Source organism: Pseudophryne corroboree, chromosome 6 (genome assembly GCF_028390025.1).
Source record: "Pseudophryne corroboree isolate aPseCor3 chromosome 6, aPseCor3.hap2, whole genome shotgun sequence".
Classification (NCBI taxonomy): domain Eukaryota; kingdom Metazoa; phylum Chordata; class Amphibia; order Anura; family Myobatrachidae; genus Pseudophryne; species Pseudophryne corroboree.
In genome coordinates, this window is record NC_086449.1 from 393,642,555 (window position 1) to 393,667,164 (window position 24,610).

The 24,610-nt window shown below is 42.3% G+C and overlaps 1 protein-coding gene across 4 annotated transcripts in view; it reads right to left on the minus strand.

Annotated features, from left to right (window-relative positions):
• SFMBT2 (Scm like with four mbt domains 2) overlaps positions 1–24,610 on the minus strand; it is a 349,877-nt gene that overhangs the window by 76,115 nt on the left and 249,152 nt on the right. For all 4 annotated transcript variants that reach the window (XM_063926815.1, XM_063926812.1, XM_063926813.1 and 1 more), the window contains 5 exons: positions 24,030–24,118; positions 20,773–21,019; positions 13,142–13,239; positions 3,101–3,202; positions 465–612 (listed from right to left, as the gene is read on the minus strand). In XM_063926815.1, the coding sequence (XP_063782885.1) occupies positions 465–612; positions 3,101–3,202; positions 13,142–13,239; positions 20,773–21,019; positions 24,030–24,118 (684 nt within the window). The remainder of the gene's footprint in view (positions 1–464; positions 613–3,100; positions 3,203–13,141; positions 13,240–20,772; positions 21,020–24,029; positions 24,119–24,610) is intronic.

The following is a 24,610-nucleotide window of genomic DNA, read 5'->3' on the forward strand; positions in this document are numbered from 1 at the left end:
GACAATTTAAGCACAAATGTGTAAATTATACAGCTCTCGAAATTTTGACTGTCGATAGTCTATGGCATCTCAAATTTACAGCCAAAATGAAAGTTAATGCAATAAATTTTACTGTAACATTACTTGTACACCTCTGAATTCTCCTTAACGCTTAGAACCCCCACCAAAGCAAAGAGTACAATTCACGAAGGCACACAGCCAAACAAATCAGCCTGAACTACAATGAAATGAGGACATTAGTATAATTTCCTCCAACACCCTCGGTTGATGAATAGTGCAGTGTTACAATGTGTTGTTTTTTTCTGTAAATTGCTGCTTGAAAGTAAAATCACTAATAAAAACTGTGTGCCAGACATTTGTGCGCACTGTAAGTGGCTCAGCATTAAGACAGAGTAATTGCATTGACAAAATGTCTGCAATGAATAAAAGGTTCATTTTATCTGCTATATGACTGTATTACAGACCTTTAGGAGGTGTGAGATTAACCCCATTTATAAGGCACCATTGTACAGGCAGGAGTCCCAAAGAATCGGCATGGCAAAGCATAGAGATGCTTCTAACCTCTGGCCTCAAATCATCAATAGCCACTTGGAAATAAAGGCTGTTAAAAACCTACAATCAAAAATACAAGTAGATATATTGTATTAATGAGTAGATAAAGAACAGTTGAAAAAAATATTATTATTATTATTACCATTATTATCCAGTATCTATGCAAAATGGGAAAACACAATAGAAATTATTAAAATAAAATACAAATAATAGAGTAAAAATACAACAAAATTTCAGCAATATCCCCAACATTGGAGGCTTTTATCGTCCTGATACCACAAACTTTAGTGTCATTTAAAAATGATGGTGTATTACTAAGAGTACCTGGATACAGAATACAGGGCCTAATTCAGATCTGATCGCTCGCTAGCTATTTTTTGCAGCGCTGCGATCAGATAGTCGCCGCCTATAGGGGAGTGTATTTTAGCTTTGCGAGTGTGTGAACGCGTGTGCAGCCGCCCTGTACAGTTTGTGCAGTTTCTGAGTAGCTCTGACCTTACTCAGCCGCTGCGATCACTTCAGCCTATTCGAGCCAGGAATTGACGTCAGACACCCACCTTGCAAACGCTTTGACACGCTGGCGTTTTTCAAACCACTCCCAGAAAATGGTCAATTGCCACCCACAAACGCCCTCTTCCTGTCAATCTCTCCTTGCAAACGGCTGTGAAAATGGTTTCTTCGCTAGAACCAGTGCACAACAACGATCGGCTTTGTAACCATACGGCACGCCTGCGCATTGCGGTGCATACGCATGCGCAGTGTTACCTGATCGCCGCACAGCGAAAAACGCTAGCGAGCGAACAGATCTGAATTAGGCCCATAGACTACAGACAACTGGATAGCCTGTAAAAACATATTGGTGAAACATTGGGAAAAATTTTACTTTTTTTGCACCAAATATTTCTTCACAGGTAATTGGATACCCCCCTTTGAGTTGTACTGTAACTAATCTAATATATTCTCTCAATTGTTTAAGAAAAACTGAATAAAAATACGTTGATGGTATGTACAATAAGTAAAAAAAAAACTGGAATTTAATTCCGTTTCCACATGCATAAGATACTGCTAAAGAAGATATAGTCTTGATCTCCTGTTAAATATCTGTAAGGGTGTGTACACACTATGCAATATCGCATATGATCTGGCTGATATCGGCCGCTTCGTTGCAATATTGTACAGTGTGTATGCACGATACAGGATACGATGCGTGCTCCCGTGGCTTGTATCCATCACACGTCGGACCTGTTGCTTACAAGGGCCATGCCATGAATACAGCATGGCCATGAATGCAGCATGCCCCCCCACCCCCGCTGCAGCCGACATCGGCAAGTGTGTATGCACTTGCCGATGTTGGAGTACCGTCGCAGGCAATGTTGCATCGTTCAGACATCGCACTGATGTGTACATAGCCTTAATAGCCTTACAGATCTCTTCTGTCTGGATCCAATGTAATTTCTATTTGGACTTTGGGGGAGATGTATTAAGCCTTAAAGAGAAATAGAGCGGAGAGAGATAAAGTACCAATCAATCAGCATATGACCGCCATTTTTCAAAAACCACCTCCTTCCACCATGCATCCCCCTTCTCACCCAATGCCCTCGTCCCCCTCAGTCCTTCCTCCACCATGTGTCATCTCATCCAGTGCCTATTAAGGACACGCCACATGTGATTTGCCACACCCCCTTTTTGGCAGTCACGCCTTCGGCGTACACAACAATACACCCTGGAGTGGACACTATACCCCTTTCAATTTTCAATCCCCCCACTTCAAAATTCCCACTTCGATCACTGGTTGATACTATATCTCATTCTACTTTATCTCCCTCCAGTATTTGAAACATCTACCCCATGTAAGAAAACTGAAGCAATTGTGCCAAAAAAATCACATTCTTCCTTAAATCACACTTCAAGATTATTATTGTATAATAATAATTTAACTATAACAAGGATGGCATGCAATTCATAATACTCGTCAAACTTAAGATTTTATAAAATTCAGAATTTCTGCAGATAGGAACCAATATTATCTCACTATTTTTGTTACAACATGTTCATAATTTCTGAGGCATGGGAGGGGATTCAACTATCCGCTGTAAATTTTTAGGCGGAAAAAATAAAATAATTTCTGGATTTTTTTGCCCATTGTTTTTTACAGGCAATTTAGTTAATGCCCCTTTTTTTGTGGAAAAATATACACGAATACGTGTGAAAAAACAGGATTCGGTATAAATTCCTGAATCCATGTGTTTCATGACTGCAAAAAATTTCACTTTTCGCAGATTTTGTTTCTTTTGCCGCCCAACATATGAAACAAAATTCCCCAATAATACCGGCTATCGGCATCAATTGAATTACCCCTCGGGGATCAAATACCCGAGGTAATTTACTGTGGCTAAATTAATTCTCCCAATAGTAGTAATTAAATTTTATTTACATAGTTTATGTATCCTAAAATATCTTTATCCTCCTTCAATTGATATTTTTCATTGTTGTTGTTTGTGTATTATTAAGTGGCAATGTAATATATAGCAGAACCAATGTGACTTACCTTGGTCACAGATGCTGGACGAATATTAGATGGCTCCGTTGGGTCCACTGCCTCCACCTTCATCCCCAGAGTGAAGGAATGGTTCCTTAGGTCAGCATGATCCTTCATTAGTAAATGACAATTAATAACATATAAAAACATATTTAAACAGCTCAAATAAGAAGCACTGTATGGGCTTTATGGATGGTTTTTGCATTATGTATTAATGCATTATGTATATTACCAAAGCTAGGTACACACTATACAATTATTGGGCCGATTTGCCATTAGTCCAGTGATTGGCATGTCTTTTATTGTAGTGTGTAAGCATGACCATTTTGGCCAAAAGCTGATAAAATGGTCAAAAAATGTCTAGAAACGCTCTTCTGAACGTTTCAGTTATCAAATCAGTCAGACTTGCCAGAAAATATCATCTACAAGGTCCCGATATAGGGGGTAATTCAGACCTGATCGTAGCAGCAGATTTGTTAGCAGTTGGGCAATACCATATGCACTGCAGGGGAGGCAGATATAACATGTGCAGAGAGAGTTAGATTTGGGTGGGGTGTGTTCAAACTGAAATCTAAATTGCAGTGTAGAAATAAAGCAGCCAGTATTTACCCTGCACAGAAACAAAATAACCCACCCTATTCTAACTCTCTCTGCAAATGTTATATCTTCCACACCTGCAGTGCATATGTGCCCAACTGCTAACAAATTTGCTGCTGCGATCAACTCTGAATTAGGCCCATTGTGCAGTGTGTGGCATTCTCGATAATCTAACCATATTTCCTACGATTTATGCCGATTACGTCTTCCTGCTTGTGGTCAGACATATGTAAATTCACGGTGGTGTGGCAAAAAATTATTAACTTTAAAAAAAATAAAAACAAAGCTTAGTGTGTAGCGTCGATAATGTGATCGTCCACTGACAGAAAAATTGTTCCGTTTGTCGGTATGACTGAAAAATCACTTAGTATATAGTTAGCTTATGATACAACAAGGATAATAAGAATGTCAACAGTGATCATATAAACCAATATTAGTAGAATATTAAAAATATTTTTTACTCCGAATACTGTGTATTGGATATTATGCCAAACTGACACTGGTATAATAAGTGACTGCACTGACTTCATTGTGACTGGCTGAGACTTCCTATTGGAAGTGCTACCTGCCAGTCACCTGCAGGACAGGCAGCCCCAGGGGAGATGTTCTTCCTCTGGGACTGCCAGGTCAGGCTGCAATTAGCAGAGAGCAAGCTTCCAGTGGGAAGCCACTCCCTACCATTTGGGCAGCCCTACCCAGCAGGCTGCAGTCAATACAGTCCGTTGAAGCCAGTGTTTTGCCAATGCATAGTCCCACCACCGCTTGTACGCATGCACCTGTCCCAAAGCCTGCCAGGTACATTGCACAGGTGCCAGGACCAGGCTGGTCAGTGCTCTCCTCTCCTTCCTGTTGTAATAGTTCTTCATTACAGATGTAATCAAACTGGTATAGCTTAATTGTAACAGTGCAAAATAATAGCTCCTAATTCTGGAGATTAATAATAGGATTTTGGTACTTACCAGGTAAATCCTTTTCTTTGAATCCATAGGGGGCACTGGAGTACTCTTGGGATATGGACGGCTTAGCAGAAACAAAGGCACTGAATATTTAAATTTAGAACTCTCCACCCCTCCATATCCCAGAGTACCTCAGTGTACTACCTCAGTGTTTTTTACTGAGCCGAACAGGAACTATAGAGAGGTTGACAATGGAGAATTCCTATAACATAACGGACAACAACAAAGTTGACACATAACGTTACTGACAACTAAACAGTTGACACCTTAACCGATGGAACTTTATAATTTGAACCAATCAGTGAAAATGTGTTACCATAAGCTCCTCTGAGCTTAATACAACCCAGGTAAACTGCTCTGGGTGGGCGTCCAGTGCCCCCTATGGATTCAAAGAAAAGGATTTACCTGGTAAGTACCAAAATCCTATTTTCTTTTTCATCCACTAGGGGTCACTGGAGTACTTTTGGGACGTACCAAAGCTTCCCTCGTGGGCGGGAGAGCTGTTTGACACTTGTAACACTAGGCGGCCAAAGCTAGATGCTGATGCCGCAAACGTTTCAAACTTGTAAACGCGCACAAACGTGTGCACTGAAGACCATGTAGCCGCACGGTCAAGCTGTGTCGTAGAAGCTCCACTACCAGCTGGTCATGACGTTCCCACAGAACCTGTGGGATGAGCTATTACTGATGTAGGCGACTGTAACTTAGCCTTAAGGTAAGCCTGACGTGTAGTCAGTTTTATCCATCTGGATAATGTCTGCTGAGAAGCTGGCTAACCCCACTTGGCAGCATCATAGAGAACAAACAACGTATCCGTATTACGAACTGTAGACGTTCGGGACATATAAACTCGTAATGCGCGTACCACATTCAGAATTCTAGAATGTGCTGTCAACACAGGAACCACTATTGGTTTATTGATGTGAAAAAATGACACCAGCTTTGGTAAGAAATCGGAATTCGTCCGAAGTTCCGCTCTGTCATCAGGAAACCCAAATACGGTGGCTTGCAGTACAAGGCACCCAAATTTGAAAAACGCCTTGCCGAAGCTAAGGCTAGAAGGAAAAAACGTTTTCCAAGTGAGAAACGTAATCCCCACTTGTTGTAAGGGTTCAAAATATGAAGACTGTAAGAAATCTGAACCCAGCTTCAAGTCGCATGGCGCTGTAGGTGGGATAAATGGAGGCTGCACTCTGAGGACACCCTGTATAAAGGTGTGTACCGACGGCAATAGAGCCAATCGTCTTTGAAAATAAATTGACAACACAGATACCTGCACCCTCAGTGTAGATAAACGCAGTTCTCCATCCCACCCCGTCTGTAAAATAACAGAATACGGGTAACTTGAAAGATGATGTCGGAAACTTCCGAGCTTCACACCAACCTATATGGGCACGCCAAATTCTGTAATAATGAGCTGCCGTAACCGGCTTCCTAGCTCGTAACATGGTTGGTATAACCGATACTGTAATGCCCTCTCTCTTTCCTTAAGAGGGCGGTCTCAACAACCACCCCGTCAACCGCAGGCGCGGTAAATAGGGGTAAAAGAACGGTCCCTGTTGTAACGGGTTGGACGTAGTATGAGCGGCCAAGGATCGTGTGCGAGTATTCCTTGGAGATTCGAGAAGCAAGCTCTCCGAGACCCATGAGATATCACTAGTATGACTGTGACGAACTGTCTTATTATCCGTTTTAGCAACGGAGAGAGCAGCGGAAAACGGTGGAACCAGATACACGAGGCTGTACGACCACGCGAATGTGAGAGCATCCACCGCCACTGCCCTTGGGATCTGTCGTTCTGTACACATACTGGGCGTTTGTAATTGTGGCGAGATGCCATCATGTCCACCTGAGGGTAACCCCACCTGTGGACCCACGTGTGAAACACCTCTCGATTTAATGCCCAGTTTCCTGGATGAAAATCCCGACGGTTGAGATCATGTGTCTCGCAGATGTCCACTCTCGGAATGAACCCAGTCGACAATATCACCTTGTGGTATTCTGGGCAATTGAGGATTCGAGCTACCTCCCGCATTGCCATGCGGCTTCTCGGTCCTCCCTGGTTGTTGTGTATGCAACTACCGTTGCGTTGTCTGACTGCACTTGGACAGTCTGAAAGCGAAGCATGTAGTGCATTGTAAATTGCACGGAGTTCCAGGACATTTATAGACAGCAATCTGTCGTGATCCGTAGAAACCCTGTCGCTGACCATTTAAAACTACAACTCCCCAACCTCTGAGACTCTCGCCCAGAGTAGAGACACCCTCGCCCCCCTGTGGGAAACGCGAGTGAAAACCCGCCGAACTGAAGCGCTTCGAAAGCACATCATTGTTCCTAATAGGCGAATACACCAATGTACCGATAGTGTGCGTGGCTTTTGCACTAATTGTACCAGATGGTATAATCTGTTCTTTTTGGTGTAGTAGGTAAATCTTTGATTTACCGTATCTGTAATCATACCTAGGAATTGAAGTTGTTCAGACGGAATTAGATGCGATTGTTTTTGAACTTGACACTGCAACCGTGGTGTACGTTAGCAGCGCAAGTAAGAAGAACCTCTGTTGAGACGGAGCTCTTATGAGCAGATCGTCTAAGTATGGAACGATTGTCACTGCCAGGGCTCTGAGATGAGCTATCATCACCAACATCACTTTGGTGAATACCCGAGGCGCTGACAAGAGGCCAAACGGTAGAACCTGAAACGGTTAATGGTTGTGGCGTATTGCAAAACGCAAGAACCTGTGATGAGGTGACCAAACCGGAATGGGTAAATACGCATCCTGAAGATCACGCGCAATCATGCAATCTTGTGGCTCCAAATATGCAAATACTAACCGCAGAAAATCCATTTTCAATCTGTAGTAAGTGACTTGCTGATTGAGACTGCGACGGAGCCCTCCGGCTTCGGTACCCCAAACAGAGGGGAATAAATAACCCTGACTCTGTTGGTGTACCAGGCCTGGAAATAAAAACTGCTGAAACCAGCAGAGACTGAATGGCAACCTGCCAACACGCCTAATGTCATCCGACAGAGGCAGTCTTTAACCCTAAATAGCGGATACATCCATGAGTGGATGGCTGGAAACCCGGCAAATGTAACGTGTAAAGGCGCGCTTCCACAATTGGAAATTCGAAATGGCCTGAGAGGCCGTCAAGCCACTGTTTGTTGTGACTTTAGCGCCCTGGCGTTACAAGGCGTGACTGTTTTTTGTACCACAGCCTTGAAAAGACTGAAGTCTAAAGCCTTTAAACGCCGGACCAGCGTATTTCCGTCTTGATACCGGAGGAGGCAATGGCTAGACTTCCCCCCCCCCCCTCCGCCTTGGCCTGAAATATCAAATTTAGGACCAAACAACTTCTGGCCTTGTCGTGCTGAAACTAGCGACGATGAAAAGCGAGAATCGAGGTAACAGGCGGCAGCAGAAGCTTTATAGAGATACTCTGCAGCTTCTCATTAACGATAAGTCTAATGATCGTCATTATTTCCATACATAGAGTGCCTAGTGACCCAAATGTATCTTGGGTCTTTATAAGGTTTGACACAGACGAATTACCAATGGCGTTAGATGTGGAAACGGGTAAATAGACTTAAATCTTAGTAAGATAGTCTAAATAAGAAACTCATTGAAAATCTGTCGTTTATTAAATACGACGGATTAGATGTTAGAGTCTCCTTAGTCTCTGTAAAATTGAGACATTGACTCACTGGTCATTAGCAATGTATGGTTGTCAAAACCCGCACTATCTGACTGCTGGTTTAATGTGCCCTTCTCACTCGTAGTTAGCGCTGTGAGGTTTGACATAGAATTGTCAGACTGCATTAAATTATAAGACCAGTTAAATTAACACCCTGGTACCCAAAGGGAAATTGGACCTTTGGAAAGGCTGAGACTCCTCCGTTAGAGCTGTCGGAGTAACTTCCGAGACCCTGATCTTACCGCTCCTGTCGAGCGGAGTCAATTTGAATTGCCAATGCTTAACATAGGATCTGGGAATGAACCGGCTTCCGGAGTGGAAACCTACAAAACAACTGAATCTGATCTGGGAACTGAATCTGTGGTAGATTTATGTACAGACATTGTAGTAAACCTTATATTTAGTCTGTGTTGGAGCCTTACCCCTTATACAGACAGACACCCCAATAGCCAAAGGACAGACACTTGCACGACTCAGTAAAATCTTTACTTAAGGTGTGTAATATATATATATATATATATATATATACGTAAGCAAAGTCGACGGCACTCCCAAGTCCCCTAGATGAATGTAGCAATGGTTTAAATGCCGGTGCCCTCCCTGAGGTATACAGTGCACCTGTACCCTGATGTATAGAATGTGGTTGCGGGCGGCACTCTCGGCGTAAATGAAGACAGACACGTAAGTCTTTTAAGTCATCAACGTTTCAATGTCCAGAGTGACATTTTCGTCAGGACGAAAATGTCACTCTGGACATTGAAACGTTGATGACTTAAAAGACTTACGTGTCTGTCTTCATTTACGCCGAGAGTGCCGCCCGCAACCACATTCTATATATATATATACAGTATTTGCTGGCGTATAAGACTACTTTTTTGCCCTGAAAAACATGCCTCCAAGTGGGGGGGTCGTCTTATACACCGGGTGCACTTCAGTTGGGATAGACATAGCTGCCATAGTGGCCTTCCGATACTCGCCCGGTGCCCATAGTGGCCTCCCGATGCCCGCCCACCTCATTCTACTCACCATCCAGTATCGCGCGATATCCAGTGCGGCCGCGGCGGGTCACTAGTGCCAATTACAGGGAGATGCAGGGACTGGCCGGAGGCGCTGCAGTCGCGTTGTGGCCGTACAATGGTGACAATGACAGGTACTGTAATGGCACTAATACTAATACTAATGGCACTCATGTGAAACCGGTAACACTAAATGCACACAGGGGTATACTTTTATACATTTTACAACTTTCTCCTCGCCCCCTCACCCCTTCTTATGCATACCTTGATAAATACTCCCTATCCAAATCTCTTATCAGGTCATAATATACAGTATGTCACAAATCTGATTTTCTTTTACGTTTTATTTGGTGTGTGGAAGGGGGTAGTCTTATACGGCGAGTATATAACAAACTCTATATTTTGAGTGGAAATGTTGGGGGTCGTCTTATACGCCCAGTCGTCTTATACGCCGGCAAATGCGGTATATATTTATGGCCGAAATACAGTTCACATGGGCAGCCTATGTGAAACCTGTACCAAAATTCCCACTAACACCCCTGCGCCTCCGGTGGCGTAGAGATGTAGGGCAGGAATGTTCTGGAATTACCAACTGGAAGAAACAGGAAACATGATTAAAATGGCCCCCATGCCATGCTTACACTGATAATCACAGTACAGGTTACCATACCTGCTGCAGTGTTAATATAGGCTCAATAGACTATTATACAGTGATAATCACAGTCTAGTATACAGTAATAATCACATGCAGGTTACAATACATGCCTTCAGTGTTAATATATATAGGCTCAATAGCCTATTATACCGTGATAAGCACAGGCAGGTCACATCCATTTAATATAAGCTTTGCCTGCAGTTAATTTTGTATTAATACCTCTACAGATATGGCAGCCTGCTATTCTTTCCCCTTGCAGCATTAATACCTTCTATAGATATGGCAGCTGCAGCCGCGCTGTAATCAGCCAGGTCCCCCACCCCCCCCCCCCTTCCCTGTACTCCCTGTAGCGCTGTGTCTCAGCGGGGAGCCGGGAAGCTCATTGCAGGGAGGCGAGGGACACGTATTTAGCAGCGGAGGTCGGCTGGCCGGAGCGCGTAGCGGCTTCCGGCGTCGCTAGGCAAGCTGCGGCGGGTCTCCCCCTCTGAGCGGTGTACTTTGAATACCGCGCTGACGGATCGCCTGGCGGGAGGACGGAGCTGGAGCGGGCGGTCGGAGCGGCAGACGGAGCGCTGGACGGAGCGGCTGGGGCGGCTATTATGAGCGGCAGTGAGCGGGCGGCTTTACCAACGGACCCCACACAGCGGTGCGCTGACCGCCCCGTTTCCCAGCATACCTTTTGTAGGGAGGTCTGCGACGCTTTCCGATCATGGCTGCGACGGGGCTTCTATCTGTAAGCTCCGTCCAGCTCTTCAGGTCATGGCTGCGACGGGGCTTCTATGTGTAAGCTCCGTCCAGCTGTTGCAGGAGACAGTGGGCTGCCTGTGGCTGTGAGGGTGCTCTTTGTGAGGACCGACACGCCATGCGCTGTCCGTGCAGCGGCACTATGCCGGACCCATGTTTTTCCAGAAACTGGGAAGGGATGTGCTAAGTGTAAAAAGTAAAAAGTAAAAATGAAAAATTAATAAAATCTTCCACCAAGTGTGGGAACTTCCCACAAGCCTTGTTAGTGCTGTGAGCACAGAAAAAACACTGAGGTAGTACACTGAGGTACTCTGGGATATGGAGGGGTGGAGAGTTCTAAATTTAAATATTCAGTGCCTTTGTTTCTGCTAAGCCGTCCATATCCCAAGAGTACTCCAGTGACCCCTAGTGGATGAAAAAGAAATATCATTTGTAAAATTTGTATAGTTTTTACTAAGGGAAAGAAGTAAAAAAGAAAGTCTATTTATCAAAGTGCTGAACAGAACAGGCTTTCTCACACATTTGCACTATGTACTGCACATTTGTACTGAGATAAGTAAAGAGATACGGAGAGCACTAGGCTCAGTGAGGCATGTACCAGGTAGTTATTGTATCATTGTTTGAACAACCACGGAACCAGTCAAACTAATGATCAATCCATGTTTCACTTTCACTGGCATAGTGTAAGGTTGCTACGGGTTACTATATATTTATACAGTTAGACCTGGTAGTTAATCGCCTTCAATTTGTTGATGGTAAATAATTTCCAATTAAATAATCTGTTTAGTTAACTAGAGCAGTTGGATATATAAAGAGCAATTACATAATCCATTTAATTTATTAATGGCTTATCTTGGGCATGTGTGACTTAATTAGCAGTTTTCTTCCCCCAAAAAACACCACCTGATTTTATACCAAGCATTTAGTTTGCCTGTTAAATTATATATTCTCCACACCTGACATTTTCCTTACTGTGTTCTCTTTGTGTCACTGGTTGCACTACTTTTTCTTGCTCTGAAAGTACCTCATTACAGAATATACTACTTTCATCCACTGCACTGGGAAGCCCTTTTATGTATTTAATATTTTTAATCGCAACCCAACTTCCTTGTCTTCTCTTTTGTACCGTAAGAACATATATTAGGTCAGAAGAGCAAAACATGTAGATCAACAGAATGTAGTATGCTAGCAAGCGAAAAAATATATATTTACTGACAGTGCATAGGTTCAAAGCAGACATACAGAAAAAGTTTCAAATATGTACATGTAACAGAATTTCTAACAGATAACATCACATTCTTCTTCAGACTCTGCATGCATGCTGATTCATATTAATCTTAGTCACTGGAGTTTCAAAACACAAATTACTTCCTTTTTGTGCTATTTTCCACAAATCATTCTATCATGCATTGTAATTACTGCAAAACAGATTAAACAAATTGTGTAGCCAGTATTTGACTATGTTAATTATAAGGCTGGATAGATCATATCCAGACCTAGAAAAACAGGTGCTTTGTCTAAGGTTGTACAGACACCAGTGACGGACTGGGGCTCTAGAACAACCCTGGCATAGGGCCTAATTCAGACCTGATCACAGCAGCAAAATATTTCTCTAATGGGCAAAACCATGTGCACTGCAGTTGGGTCAGATATAACATGTGCAGAGAGAGTTAGATTTGGGTGGGTTATTTTCTTTCTATGCAGAATAAATACTGGCTGCTTTATTTTTATATTGCAATTTAGATTTCAGTTTGATCACACCCCTCCCAAATCTAACTCTCTCTGCACGTGTTACATCTGCCCCACCTGCAGTGCACATGGTTATGCCCATTAGAGAAAAATGGTGCTGCTGCGATCAGGTCTGAACTAGTACTGTGTGCGTGCACAAGGGTGTGTCTCAAAGAGGTATGTCACAAGTCATGGGTGCCTGGCCTGTATGCCGGGTGGCTGAGCAGAGAGAGCTGGGAGGCGGAGCTGGGAGGCCAGCCCCTGACTCCCTGGATGTCACTCGCCAGAAGTGCCAGATGGACAGTCTGACCCTGCCAGACACCGCCCTCCAAGTATTCACAGTAGCAGATTTTAATGCAGTAAATGGAGGAAAATATCTTGTAATGTCATAGTGGTGCCTTCATGTACTTGCACTGATTTAGAAACCAGCATTTTACACTTTTAATGTGAATGTGACATCTGTATACCCATGGCAACTGTGACATCAGGGGCAGCTCATGAAATCTAAACAGCAGCTTCATATTCTGTTTAGATAATAGGCGGGTTACGGCACAATATGGCAGTGAGTACAGGCCATCCCAATCCAAATATTGCTAAATCTAATTAAAAAACTTGTTACATGTGAAATTCATCATATGTATCGCTGTGTATTTCTTACCTTGAAAACTTCAACTGGAAGAGGACATCTCGCAGCCTGTACCAGGCACTTTTCCAGAGCACATTTCCATTCAGACATACTCTTCAGTGGACGAATGTCTAAAGTAAAAGTAAGAAACAATGGGCCTGATTCATGTTTGTAATGAAAGCAAATTAACGAGCAACTGGGCAAAACCATGTGCACTGCAGGTGACGCAGATGTAACGTGCAGAGAGTTAGAATTGGGTGGGTTATATTGTTTCTGTGCAGGGTAAATACTGGCTGCTTTCATTTTACATACCCCCTAACATTCTGTTCCTGGAAAGAGGGACTCTTCTGCGCGCCTAAGGCTGTAATGCATGGGTTGCTGTAGTGCATGTGTGCGACCCTTCCGGAATGCAACCATAGTGAAAGGTCATATACATGCACTACAGCTGCTGCATGTGCGCAGACCCTTTGGATTCAACCCTGCGTCCAGTAATAGTGGACATTACGCAAGTCACAAAGGGAAAAAAACAAACAAAAAAACTTAACAAAAAAAAAAGTAGAATGGCCCCTCACAGAAACCTTAAACAAATGGTAAAGTGAGGAAAGCAGGGGGGGACGGGGGACGGACGGACGGATGGACGGACACACGATGTTCCCGAACTCGATCATCAAGTACCCTCAACAGTCCATGTCTTCCAGGTCACCTAGCATGTGCATAGGTGTACTCATTACTCACTGACACATTTTAAAAGAGCCACAGGTGGAGCAAATTATTTTGCTTGCGCGCTGTAAGGAGACCTGGAAAACATGAACTGTTGGGGGTCCTTAAGGACTGAGTTTGGGAACCACTGGTTTAGAGGTAACTGAGATAGAGTTACAGATAAATTATTAGAACTTAAGAATTGGACATAGCACATTTATCCACTACAATATATCAGTAAATAGACTACCAGCATGTAAAATAATATAATATATATATTATAATATATTATTACTATGATCCCTTCATCCAATTAAAAAAACATTTTTTTAAAGACAATTATTACGTAATACCTTCATTCAATCACCTATTCAATTAACAGACACCCAAATAGTTCATATTCTGTATAATCAAACACACAATGCGTATTTCCCCTTAAATAATTTATTTAATAAGGTCAAAGTAATTTTCTAAGTTAGACATACATACAGAAATGATTTAAAAAAGAAGTACCAAAATATTTTCTGCCTGCATTTAATTTTTTCACGCAGGGTAAATATTGTCTGCTTTTGCAGGTAGCCCATAAATGCAGGACAGCTATATTTAAACACTACAAATTAGATTTGAGTTTGGACTCACACCTCTCATATCTAAATCTCTTTGAACATTTTCCATTTCCACGACCTGCAGTGCAGCATGGTTTTAGGGTGCATACAAACGGTATCCGGTCTCTAGTTCGACCACACTTAGGTCGACAGTCATTAGGTTGACCACTATTGGTTGACATGCATTAGGTCGACATGGTTTCTAGGTCGACATGGTCACTAGGTCGACATGTACTAGATCGACATGACAAAAGGGCGACAGGAGTTTTTCACAATTTTTAAAAACTTTTTCATACTTTATGATCAACGTGGACTACAATTGGGAATGGTAACCTATGCCGAATGCAACGGTAGCGGAGCGAGGCACCTTGCTCGAGCATGGTGCACTAATTGGGGTTCCCGGTCACTCTACGAAGAAAATGACACCAAAAAAATTAAAAAAATCTCATGTCGACCTTTTGTCATGTCAACCTAGCTCATGTCAACCTAATGCTTGTGTCAACCTATTTTGGGCGTCGACTTAGTCACTGTCGACCATTAGTGGTTGACCTAAGTGTGGTCGACCCTATGAACCACACCCCATACACACGGTGAGATATTGACTATCTCCGATTTTGACTTTGCAATTTCCCCTGAACTCCCTGGAGCCCTGAACCACCGATATTGACTATCTTTACTTGAGATTTTTACTAAAGATGCATACACAGGGTGAGATCCTTGCTATGCCCGATTTTGACTATGCGATTTCCCTTGAACTCCCCCAGAGCCCAGAAGCACCAATTTTGACTAAGTGCCAATTTTGACTATACTTTGTACTAGATAGTACACTATATAGTTAAAATTTACTTGCCTGCACAGTCTATCTAGCCTTGCAATACCGACCCCACGGGAGCGTGCATCGGTATCACAACTTTCCTTATAGTCAAAATCGTAAGGATAAATCACACCGTGTGTATGCACCTTAACCAAGGTGCACAGTTAATTGATTTGTGTGCATTGCTCCTAACTCAGAATCAGTCCCTATGGGCAGTATCCAATTGCGGGTAATTTGTTCATCGGGGTCTATCCTATTAGCCCTGATAACCTGGCATGAGACATCTTATCGTGGATTTTGTTTCACTTGCCTCAGCACCGGCTTTTTGGGGCTGCAGTGGTAAAAACACACAGGTTTCACTGAACCTGTGAATTTCGCACGGAAAAGGGTTGTTTTCTTTTTTTTAATGGGAGATCTAATTGGATACCTCATAAAACAAATCGGTGAAACATCTAGAAAATCACAAAAAAATTTGCATTTTTCGCTCCCGATGTTTCACCGCGGGTAATTGTATACTGCCCACTGTGTTAATGTTTCTGTATAAAATTACTATGATACTAACAAATAAGTTAATTTAAGAATCCCTAGATTTTAAGCATAAGGCGCAGGGACAGCAGGTTTCTGCTTAGATTGGATATATCCTTTCTAGTTTGTTGTTGCTCTACCCATATTTACCGATTCTGTATTAACAAGAGATTTATTTATAATTCCCAACACATATGGGCTTAAGTAACGGGATCTATTTCCAATTGTGCCAGACACGTAGGTGGTAGAATGCTATTGGCCTGTGTATGCGTTCATCTGCCACCAGCATTAGCAGCCTCAAGTCATTTAACCCAATGGCCCGGAGATTATTTAGTGTAGTTGGCAGATGGCCACACATATAGTCCAGGAATGTGCAAAGACTGGACTTTCCAGCATACCAAAAATTATAAATATGATTTCAATATAATTTTACACCTGACCAACTTTCCTCCAACCATTAAACTACCTGACTGATTGGACAGAAAATCTGTTAATATATGGGAGCAAATGACAATCAGCCATTGAGTCCCAAACACTGGAAAATGGACAAAAATTGTTGTTCAAATAAGTTGTTTAAATCAAACAGATTTAACCGAATTGACTGAACAACCATTTCCATCTGTTTTCCAGCATTTGGGTGCAAACTGATAATTGTCATTTGCGCCCACACATTACCAGCCAGCTAGTTGGAAGGTTGGAGGAAAGTTGATCTTGTGTATGGTCAGCTTTAAGCAAGTAAAGGCCCATACACACTAGATGAGAAAATAAAAGATATCGCTCAGAAGGGCCATTCTGAGCAAGATCTTTTACAATCTTGTCTAGTGTGTACACTCAATGTCGTTAACGATGCTCGCTCCCGAGCATCGTTATTGACCTCCTCCCTCATCTGTACATAGACAGATGAGGGAGGTCCTCGTTAACGACAGCCATGCTGCAGCATGGGCATCATTCCCCCCGCTGCCCCACCACTGCCAATATCGGCGTCGGTGGGGGCTTGTTTGGTGAGTATGGGCCTTTACTGTGCACTAGGACAAACCATGTTGCAATGGAACAATGCACATACACACAACATCTATTCACCCGCTGCTTAAGGTCCATACACACTGGGTGTTTTTGACCAGCGTGTAAGCACAGCGATGATTGCTGACATCGCTAGGCTGAAAAGCGCTCAGTGCATACACACTGAGCGCTTTTCCCCCCTGCCCAGCGATGTCAGCGGTGGTGAGCGGCTTTCCATAGCAGGACACTATGGAAAGCCATTCACCCTGCCGTTCATCTACTGGTAATACCAGTAGATGAATGGCGGCTGCCAGCGATGAAGCGGGAGCGCGCATTATCGCTCATCGTTTGGGCATACACACTGGGCGGCTTTGAGCTGAAAGCAGCTCACAACACCAAAAGTGACCTGCTTTCAGCTCAAAATCGCCCAGTGTGTATGGGCCTTTACTCAGCAGAGCAGCAGTGTGTACTTCCCCCAACCCCCCACCGCAGAACACTTCAGCATGCGTGCTGGACAGCGCAGAAAAATGGGAGTAGCGGGACAGTTGGGAGGTATGTACAGTATATGTTATAATATTAAAAATAACAATAATAATAACAATAATTGTATTTATATAGTGCTCTTTCTCGAACAGGATTCAAGGTGCTTTACAGACATCAAAAACAATGCACATGGGGGGTCATTCCGAGTTGTTCGCTCATTGCCGATTTTCGCTATATTGCGAAAAGTCGCTTACTGCGCATGTGCAAGGTTCGCAGAGCGCATCCGCTTAGTTATTTTACACAAAAGTTAGTTATTTTACTCACGGCATAACGAGGATTTTTCATCGTTCTGGTGATCGTACTGTGATTGACAGGAAGTGGGTGTTTCTGGGCGGAAACTGGCCGTTTTCTGGGAGTGTGCGAAAAAACGCTGGCGTTTCTGGGAAAAACGTGGGAGTGTCTGAAGAAACGGGGGAGTGTCTGGGCGAACGCTGGGTGTGTTTGTGACGTCAAACCAGGAACGAAACTGACTGAACTGATCGCAATGGCTGAGTAAGTCTCGAGCTACTCAGAAACTGCTAAGAAATTTCTATTCGCAATTCTGCTAATCTTTCGATCGCAATTCTGCTAAGCTAAGATACACTCCCAGAGGGCGGCGGCTTAGCGTGTGCAATGCTGCTAAAAGCAGCTAGAGAGCTAACAACTCGGACTGAGGGCCATAGTGCAGAAGATTTAAGTAATACAGCAATAGACAAGATGCACAGACATAAAAAAGAAAACCTAGAGCACACAGTAAGCATAATGCAGGATTGGTGTAGGGTTTTGAGTAATAACTTCCACAGGTTGTGTATTCCCCCCTCGCAGGGTACCAGGTGAGGCAGCCATCTTGGGCGCACTGCATAGGATTACCCTAGGTGGAATAGTCTACTGTTAGGTCCATGTATTTTTCATCCCATCCATAAGCGTACCTGATGAGGCAGCCATGTTGGGCGCACTACGAAGGTTACTCTGTTGGAGATGAGCCATACAAGGGCCAAATGCATATATGGGAAAACTGATTGAAAACTGATGTTGTGAAATGTAATGAGATGCTTTTCCAGTTTGTGATTTGGAAATTCATGGATCTGAGGCACTGAAATCTAATACGCCTGCTTGTAACAGATCAAGAGGAAAAAGAAGTACAGCGTGAATCAGATGAATAGCATATAAAAGCAAATACAATTTTGCTTATCATAATGTCATTCCATAGAAATGTTAAGTGCACTGTATGTAACCATTGCGGCCGAGGAGTACCACAGAGGATCCTGCAAATGTCAAACCTATAGTAAGCACACTTTTCTGTTTAATATTAACTTTCTGAACTCCAGTTCACCTTTAAGCACTAACCTGCAGGAAGAGTTGGAATATGTTCTGCAGGTGTTATTGTAAAAATAAAAATGTCTCACAAACATGTACAAGAACTAAACTGAAATAAGTGAAATAACTCTGACATTATATCTGATAAGACAGCAAGGTGTGCCTTTTATTGAGACTCTGCATATGGCACGTGCAGTACATTCCTGCTCTTCACTGTCCTCTAATAGAGGAGCTGTTATATAATACAATGCACAATGTTTGGTATATTGTACTTTGTACATAACTGTACATTGGATTGGTGTGAGGAATAACAGGAGTGTAGGTGCATAAGAAGGGGTACAATGGTTAATGGGTGAAGGGTGTTAATAATAAGTGGAGGGATAATGAAGGGATTGGAGGTGATGAAATGAAATAATAATAAATAAGAGCATGGTGGGATGGTTGAAATGGATGGTATGGGCTGTTCAATTAGACAGAACTTAGTGGAGGGGGGGGTTGAATTGCAGGAGCTGGTCAGGCTATTAGTTTAATATGGGGTCTATTTGGATCAAATATGGATCTATTCAGGCAATTAAGTACGCTACATTTAAGGAACAGCTAGTAATGATTTTGTATGTGGACTGACCCCCACCCTACCCTCTTTTGTTTGTAGATTCCAACCCAATCACCTTCAATCCCTTCCCGTTATTAAACATCCCCCCCCCCCTTAATGCAGAGAGCAGCAGAGAGGGTCATGGTCCGGACCAATTGTTAGTCTCCTGGCTGATATCTGCACTCGGATTGCGCAGTGTAGCAGTAATGCTCATAGAGGAACCTCAGTGCCGTGCTTTGCGCTGGATTTTCACTTCACCTTCCAGCGCATGTGCTCCAGAATGCTGATCGCACACACAGCAAACTTTTAGCAGAATAACTTTTCAATAGTAGCGACCCAATTCCCAAACAATAGTCAGAGCACATTTCCAGCCATCAGCGTCGGCATTTGTAAATTATTCTCTTCTTCCCACACAACAGGCCTGATTCAGAGGTGGACGCAGCATCAGTATCGGACGCAAGGGTTACAATGTGTATGCCTTACAATGGTTACCCCTGATGGACTCATAGTGAATTTGGATGCAGAGAGAGGCAATTTTGGTGGGCATGTCTGGGAGGTAAAAGGGGGTGTCTAGTCAGACACAGACGTGTCATGTGCTTGTCCTAGCCAGACACTGCGTCACTGCTGCACTGGCACCAGCAGCCAAGGTCCGGCGGACACTCCTTGTCTCCATAGGGCTGCTCTATTGTATGTTGGTGCGACCAATGTGAAACTGATGGTACAGTGGATTTGCAGTGCAGCCAGTGGATATCTTAGAAGGAAGGACTGTCTTTGACATTTTATTTGTGTGTGCGTATACACACTGGCATCCCAACAATTAGAATGCCGACAGGGGGTAATTATTTTACCCCTCCACTGTCCCATGCCCTAACCCACATGGGGTGGTAGCTAGTTCTAAGATAGTGGGGGTGGCGGCTAAAGCTAAGACACCAGGGATGTCAGCTAATGCTAAGACTTGGGAGGGAGGGGCTACGGCTATCCCCCCACACTAGTGCCTAACCCTAACTTTCCCCTCTGGGTCCTAATCCTAACAGTGGCCCTGATACTTATCTTCAGTACTTTAGCATTCTGGCAACGGGATTCCAAGCGGTGTCAGGATTCTGGCAGCTGTAACATGAATGCCAGCATCCCAACTGCTGGGATGCTAACTATATCTATCTATCTATCTATCTATCTATCTATCTATCTATCTATCTATCTATCTATCTATCTATCTATCTATCATCTATCTATCTATCTATCTATCTATCTATCTATCTATCTATATATTAAAATCACAATTATATTTAATAAATTAATGAATTGCATTTTTGTATTTTTATTGTTTTAGACTTCAGGGAATGTATTCTCACTTATGGAACGCTATACCAACAATCGTATCCTAACCTAAGGTGTATATGGAAACACTACTGATATAGTAAATGTGAATCAGCATTGTAAAACAGCATTAACCATAATTAACATTACATTTTTTTTCTATGAAATACTCAGCAATAATATCTAATTGTAAAGAACAAATGTTAAAGGCATGTTTTTTTTTATTATTATTTAAACATAACTTATAAAAATGAAAAACATTTTGATAAAATACCTAAAGGTGGCTCCATCCTGCACTGATTTTCTTGGCACCAACCAACAGGTCGAAGTCTACAGTCCAAGTAAAATAACCACTGATCACAGGAATCTGACTCTTCTAGTCCAACATAGCGCAACTGTAATCTTCCTCCAATATTTTCTATCACACTGACGATCCAGTACTGGAAGGGATTCTGGGAATCCTGCAACTCTATCAGTGAATTTACTGTAATGAGGTCTACTGGGGTTTTCCCTCGAAGAGGCTGTAGGAAAAGAAGCAAATGTCACATTTTGTATGTGATTACTATTACAGGAAATATATTTCCAAGCAAAACATTACTTGAAATATGTTTTATACATTTTACAGTAAGTTTTATTAAACCTGTGATCTCTAGTGTAATATAATATAATATAATATAATATAATATAATATAATATATAAGTAACATGATCCCTGCAGACCTATGACTAATTCATGCAACTAAATATATCAACTTCCTTCAATGCTGTCAAATACAGCAATAATGAGCCTGAAATCTAGAAATAATCACTGAACAATGAATAGCCATAAAAAGCAACGAGACGAGACTGTGCAATCTACCTTCATATTTTCAGGCTGATTATGGATTGGCAGCAAAGCAAAAAGTAGCAAGTGACTTCACACCTGGACAAACATTAATACAATGCAAGGAGTGAAAACACATTTATTATTTTTGCATGCTTGGTGAATACTGGTTGCTTTTGCATATAGCCCACAAACGCTGGACAGTTGTATTTTTACATTTCAATTTAAGTTTGACCACGCCCCTCTCATATCTGAAGCTGGCCATACACCAGACCAACTTTTATCCAACCATCCAACTTGTCTGTCCAACTTAAACGGTGCTCCACACGCCTACCCAAATTTTTAATCAGACCATCCAAGCAGTCAGCTTTTTCAGAAGACTAGCCAACTTCTCTCTAATTTGTGATGTTACTGAAGTAGGCGGACAGTGTCTACCTAAATCTGCATGTTTCAAATAAATAAACAAGTCATGTATCTGTAGTTATTTTTACTTTTAAACTGAGGGCGTTGTTAAGGATTTTGTCTATGAGAGATTTTGACTGAGCGTTTTCCCTTGAACTGGCAGTAGGAGATTTTGACTGACTTTACCAGCGATTCTGACTAAGGGGGTCATTCCGAGTTGATCGCTAGTTTCCGTTGTACGCTGCGCAGCGATCAGGCTTAAAATCGGCATTTCTGCGCATGCATACGGGCCACAGTGCGCACGCGCGATGTTCTTTCACAAATAACTATGTCGTTTCACACAAGGTCTAGCAACGCTTTTCAGTCGCACTGCTGATCGTTGAGTGAGTGACAGGAAGTGTTTCTGGGAGGTAACTGACCGTTTTCCGGGAGTGTGCTAAAAAACGCAGGCGTGTCAGGTAAAAATGCAGGCATGCCTGGGGAAACGGGGGAGTGGCTGGCCGAATGCAGGGAGTGTTTGTGACGTCAAAACAGGAACTAAACAGACTGAAGTGATCGCAAGGAAGGAGTAGGTCTGGAGCTACTCAGAAACTGCTTGAAAAAATGTCAGCACTGTTCTGCTAACCTTTCGTTTGCACTTCTGCTAAGCTTAGATACACTCCCAGAGGGCGGCGGCTTAGCGTTTGCACTGCTGCTAAAAGCAGCTAGCGAGCGATCAACTCGGAATGAGGGCCTTAGTGTGCAAGGGATTTTGGCTATGGGCGAGATTGGATAACTCATTCAAGTAAAGGGATGCTTTTTCTTTTCCAGCGACCTAGCCAAAATAGACTTGCCTGCACAGTCTATTTTTAGCAGCGATAGCGACCTGGCGGGGACGTGTATCACTATCACTGGCTGTGTACACACAGAGCGATATGCACTAACTTTCTAAATGATTTTGATTATATAGTCAAAATTGCTCAGCTATATCGCTCCATGTGTATGGACCTTAGAACATATAAATAAATAAATAAATAAAATGTTTGCACTCCCATGTTTGATTTTGATGATTGATTTTCCCAACTAGTTGGGACAACTGTTTTTTTGTTATTTTCGGCATGTGGGAGTAAATACTCCTACACAATACCCATTACTGTTCCAATCAGCCAACTAGTTGGCTGGCTGGAACAATATTGTTCTGGTGTATTGCCAGCTAAATCTTTCTACATATTTTACATCTGCCCCACCTGCACTGCAGCATGGGTTTTCTCCCAACTCAGAATCAGCACAGTACACATACATACATATATTTTGTAAGGAAACTAAGATCTAACCACATCTAATGCACTATGAGCCTAATTCAATGTTGATCGCAAATGCAAAATCTTCCTCTAATGGGCAAAACCATGTGCACTGCAAGGGAGGCAGATATAACATGTGCTGAGAGAGTTAGATATGGGTGGGGTATGTTCAAACTGAAATCTAAATTGCAGTGTAAAATAAAGCAGCCAGTATTTACCCTGCACAGAAACAATATAACCCACCCAAATCTAACTCTCTGCACATGTTACACCTGCCCCCTCCCATGCAGTGAACATGGTTTTGCCCATTAGAGGAAGAGTTTGCTTTTGCAATCAACCTTGAATTAGGCCCTATGTTGTTTGTTTTATACTTTCTCTTCCCTTTTAGGGTAATCAATAAATTGCTTCCCAGCTAATTGATGAATGGGAGTGTCACCATCTACATCATGCGGAGTGAAGTAACTGGATAATTCAAACTGCATGGTGACATATTTTTCCCTGATGTATTGATGAGGAATTATGCTAATGGCTAAGGGAATCTAATTTTTGCTGTAATACGTTTTGACTTAACAACAATAAATTGTTTTACTATTAATTTATGTTCAGGCTAATAAAAAATAAATATATAAATAATGGCTGCAACAATATTCCTTTTGAGGAAGCGCTTTATTCAAGAGAATAATGTAATGGAAATGCACGTAAAAAGTTTTAGCAGTGTAAAGTGAGCTTCTTTTTAATAACCATTATTCATAGTACTCTTATGATCCCTTTTAACACACTATACAGCAAAACCTGAACACCAATTTTTCTGGAGTTCACAGATCCTGCGATTGGTTTCCTTGACAACGGCCTGTCCTTCAGGTTGCCAGCTTATTAACTCCATTTCCCTATTCTTCTTTTAATGAAGCATTATATTATCTCTTATCAAAAGGTACATTTGAGGATTAAACAGAATTTATGGAGTTATTTGTGTCCCATAAAATCCAGGCAAAAATGAGTAAAGTCAATTTCCAGTAGAGAACATACTCCCTCTAGAAGTTGTGCTGGGGCTGTCCTGGAGCCAGTCAGATCGTGGATCAGAAACTCAGCCCAGTCAGTGCACTTCTCCTTTATTCCTGGAAGAAAAGGATGTCATTTAGTGTAATGCCATTGATCTCTAAATGTACAAAATATCTCAATAGTGAATAGAATCGATATGATTAGGATTGCATAATATTCCTTTAATAAGGGACAGCTAAGATTTACACAGGTTCTGTGGCTGATTAAACCTGCTGAAATGCCAGCTTGAATTTAGCCAGCCACAGAACCTGTGGAATTCATACGCGTCCCCGATCAAAGGGATATTATGGCAACCCCATATGATGAAAAAAAACACTTCCATTTACATTATGCATTAGTTGCTAAGTGTCCCTAACTTAAAGGGTCCAATACAGCTATAAAAAAAATTACATTCATGTTATTGACAATTTATCTTTTATATAGAATTGACCAGCCACTGTACAATTTTTCTAGTTCTCTATGCTGAATTACATTTTTATTATTAACTAACACTATGGCCTATATTTACTAATAATCCGAGTTTGACCGATTTGTGTGTTTTTTTCAAA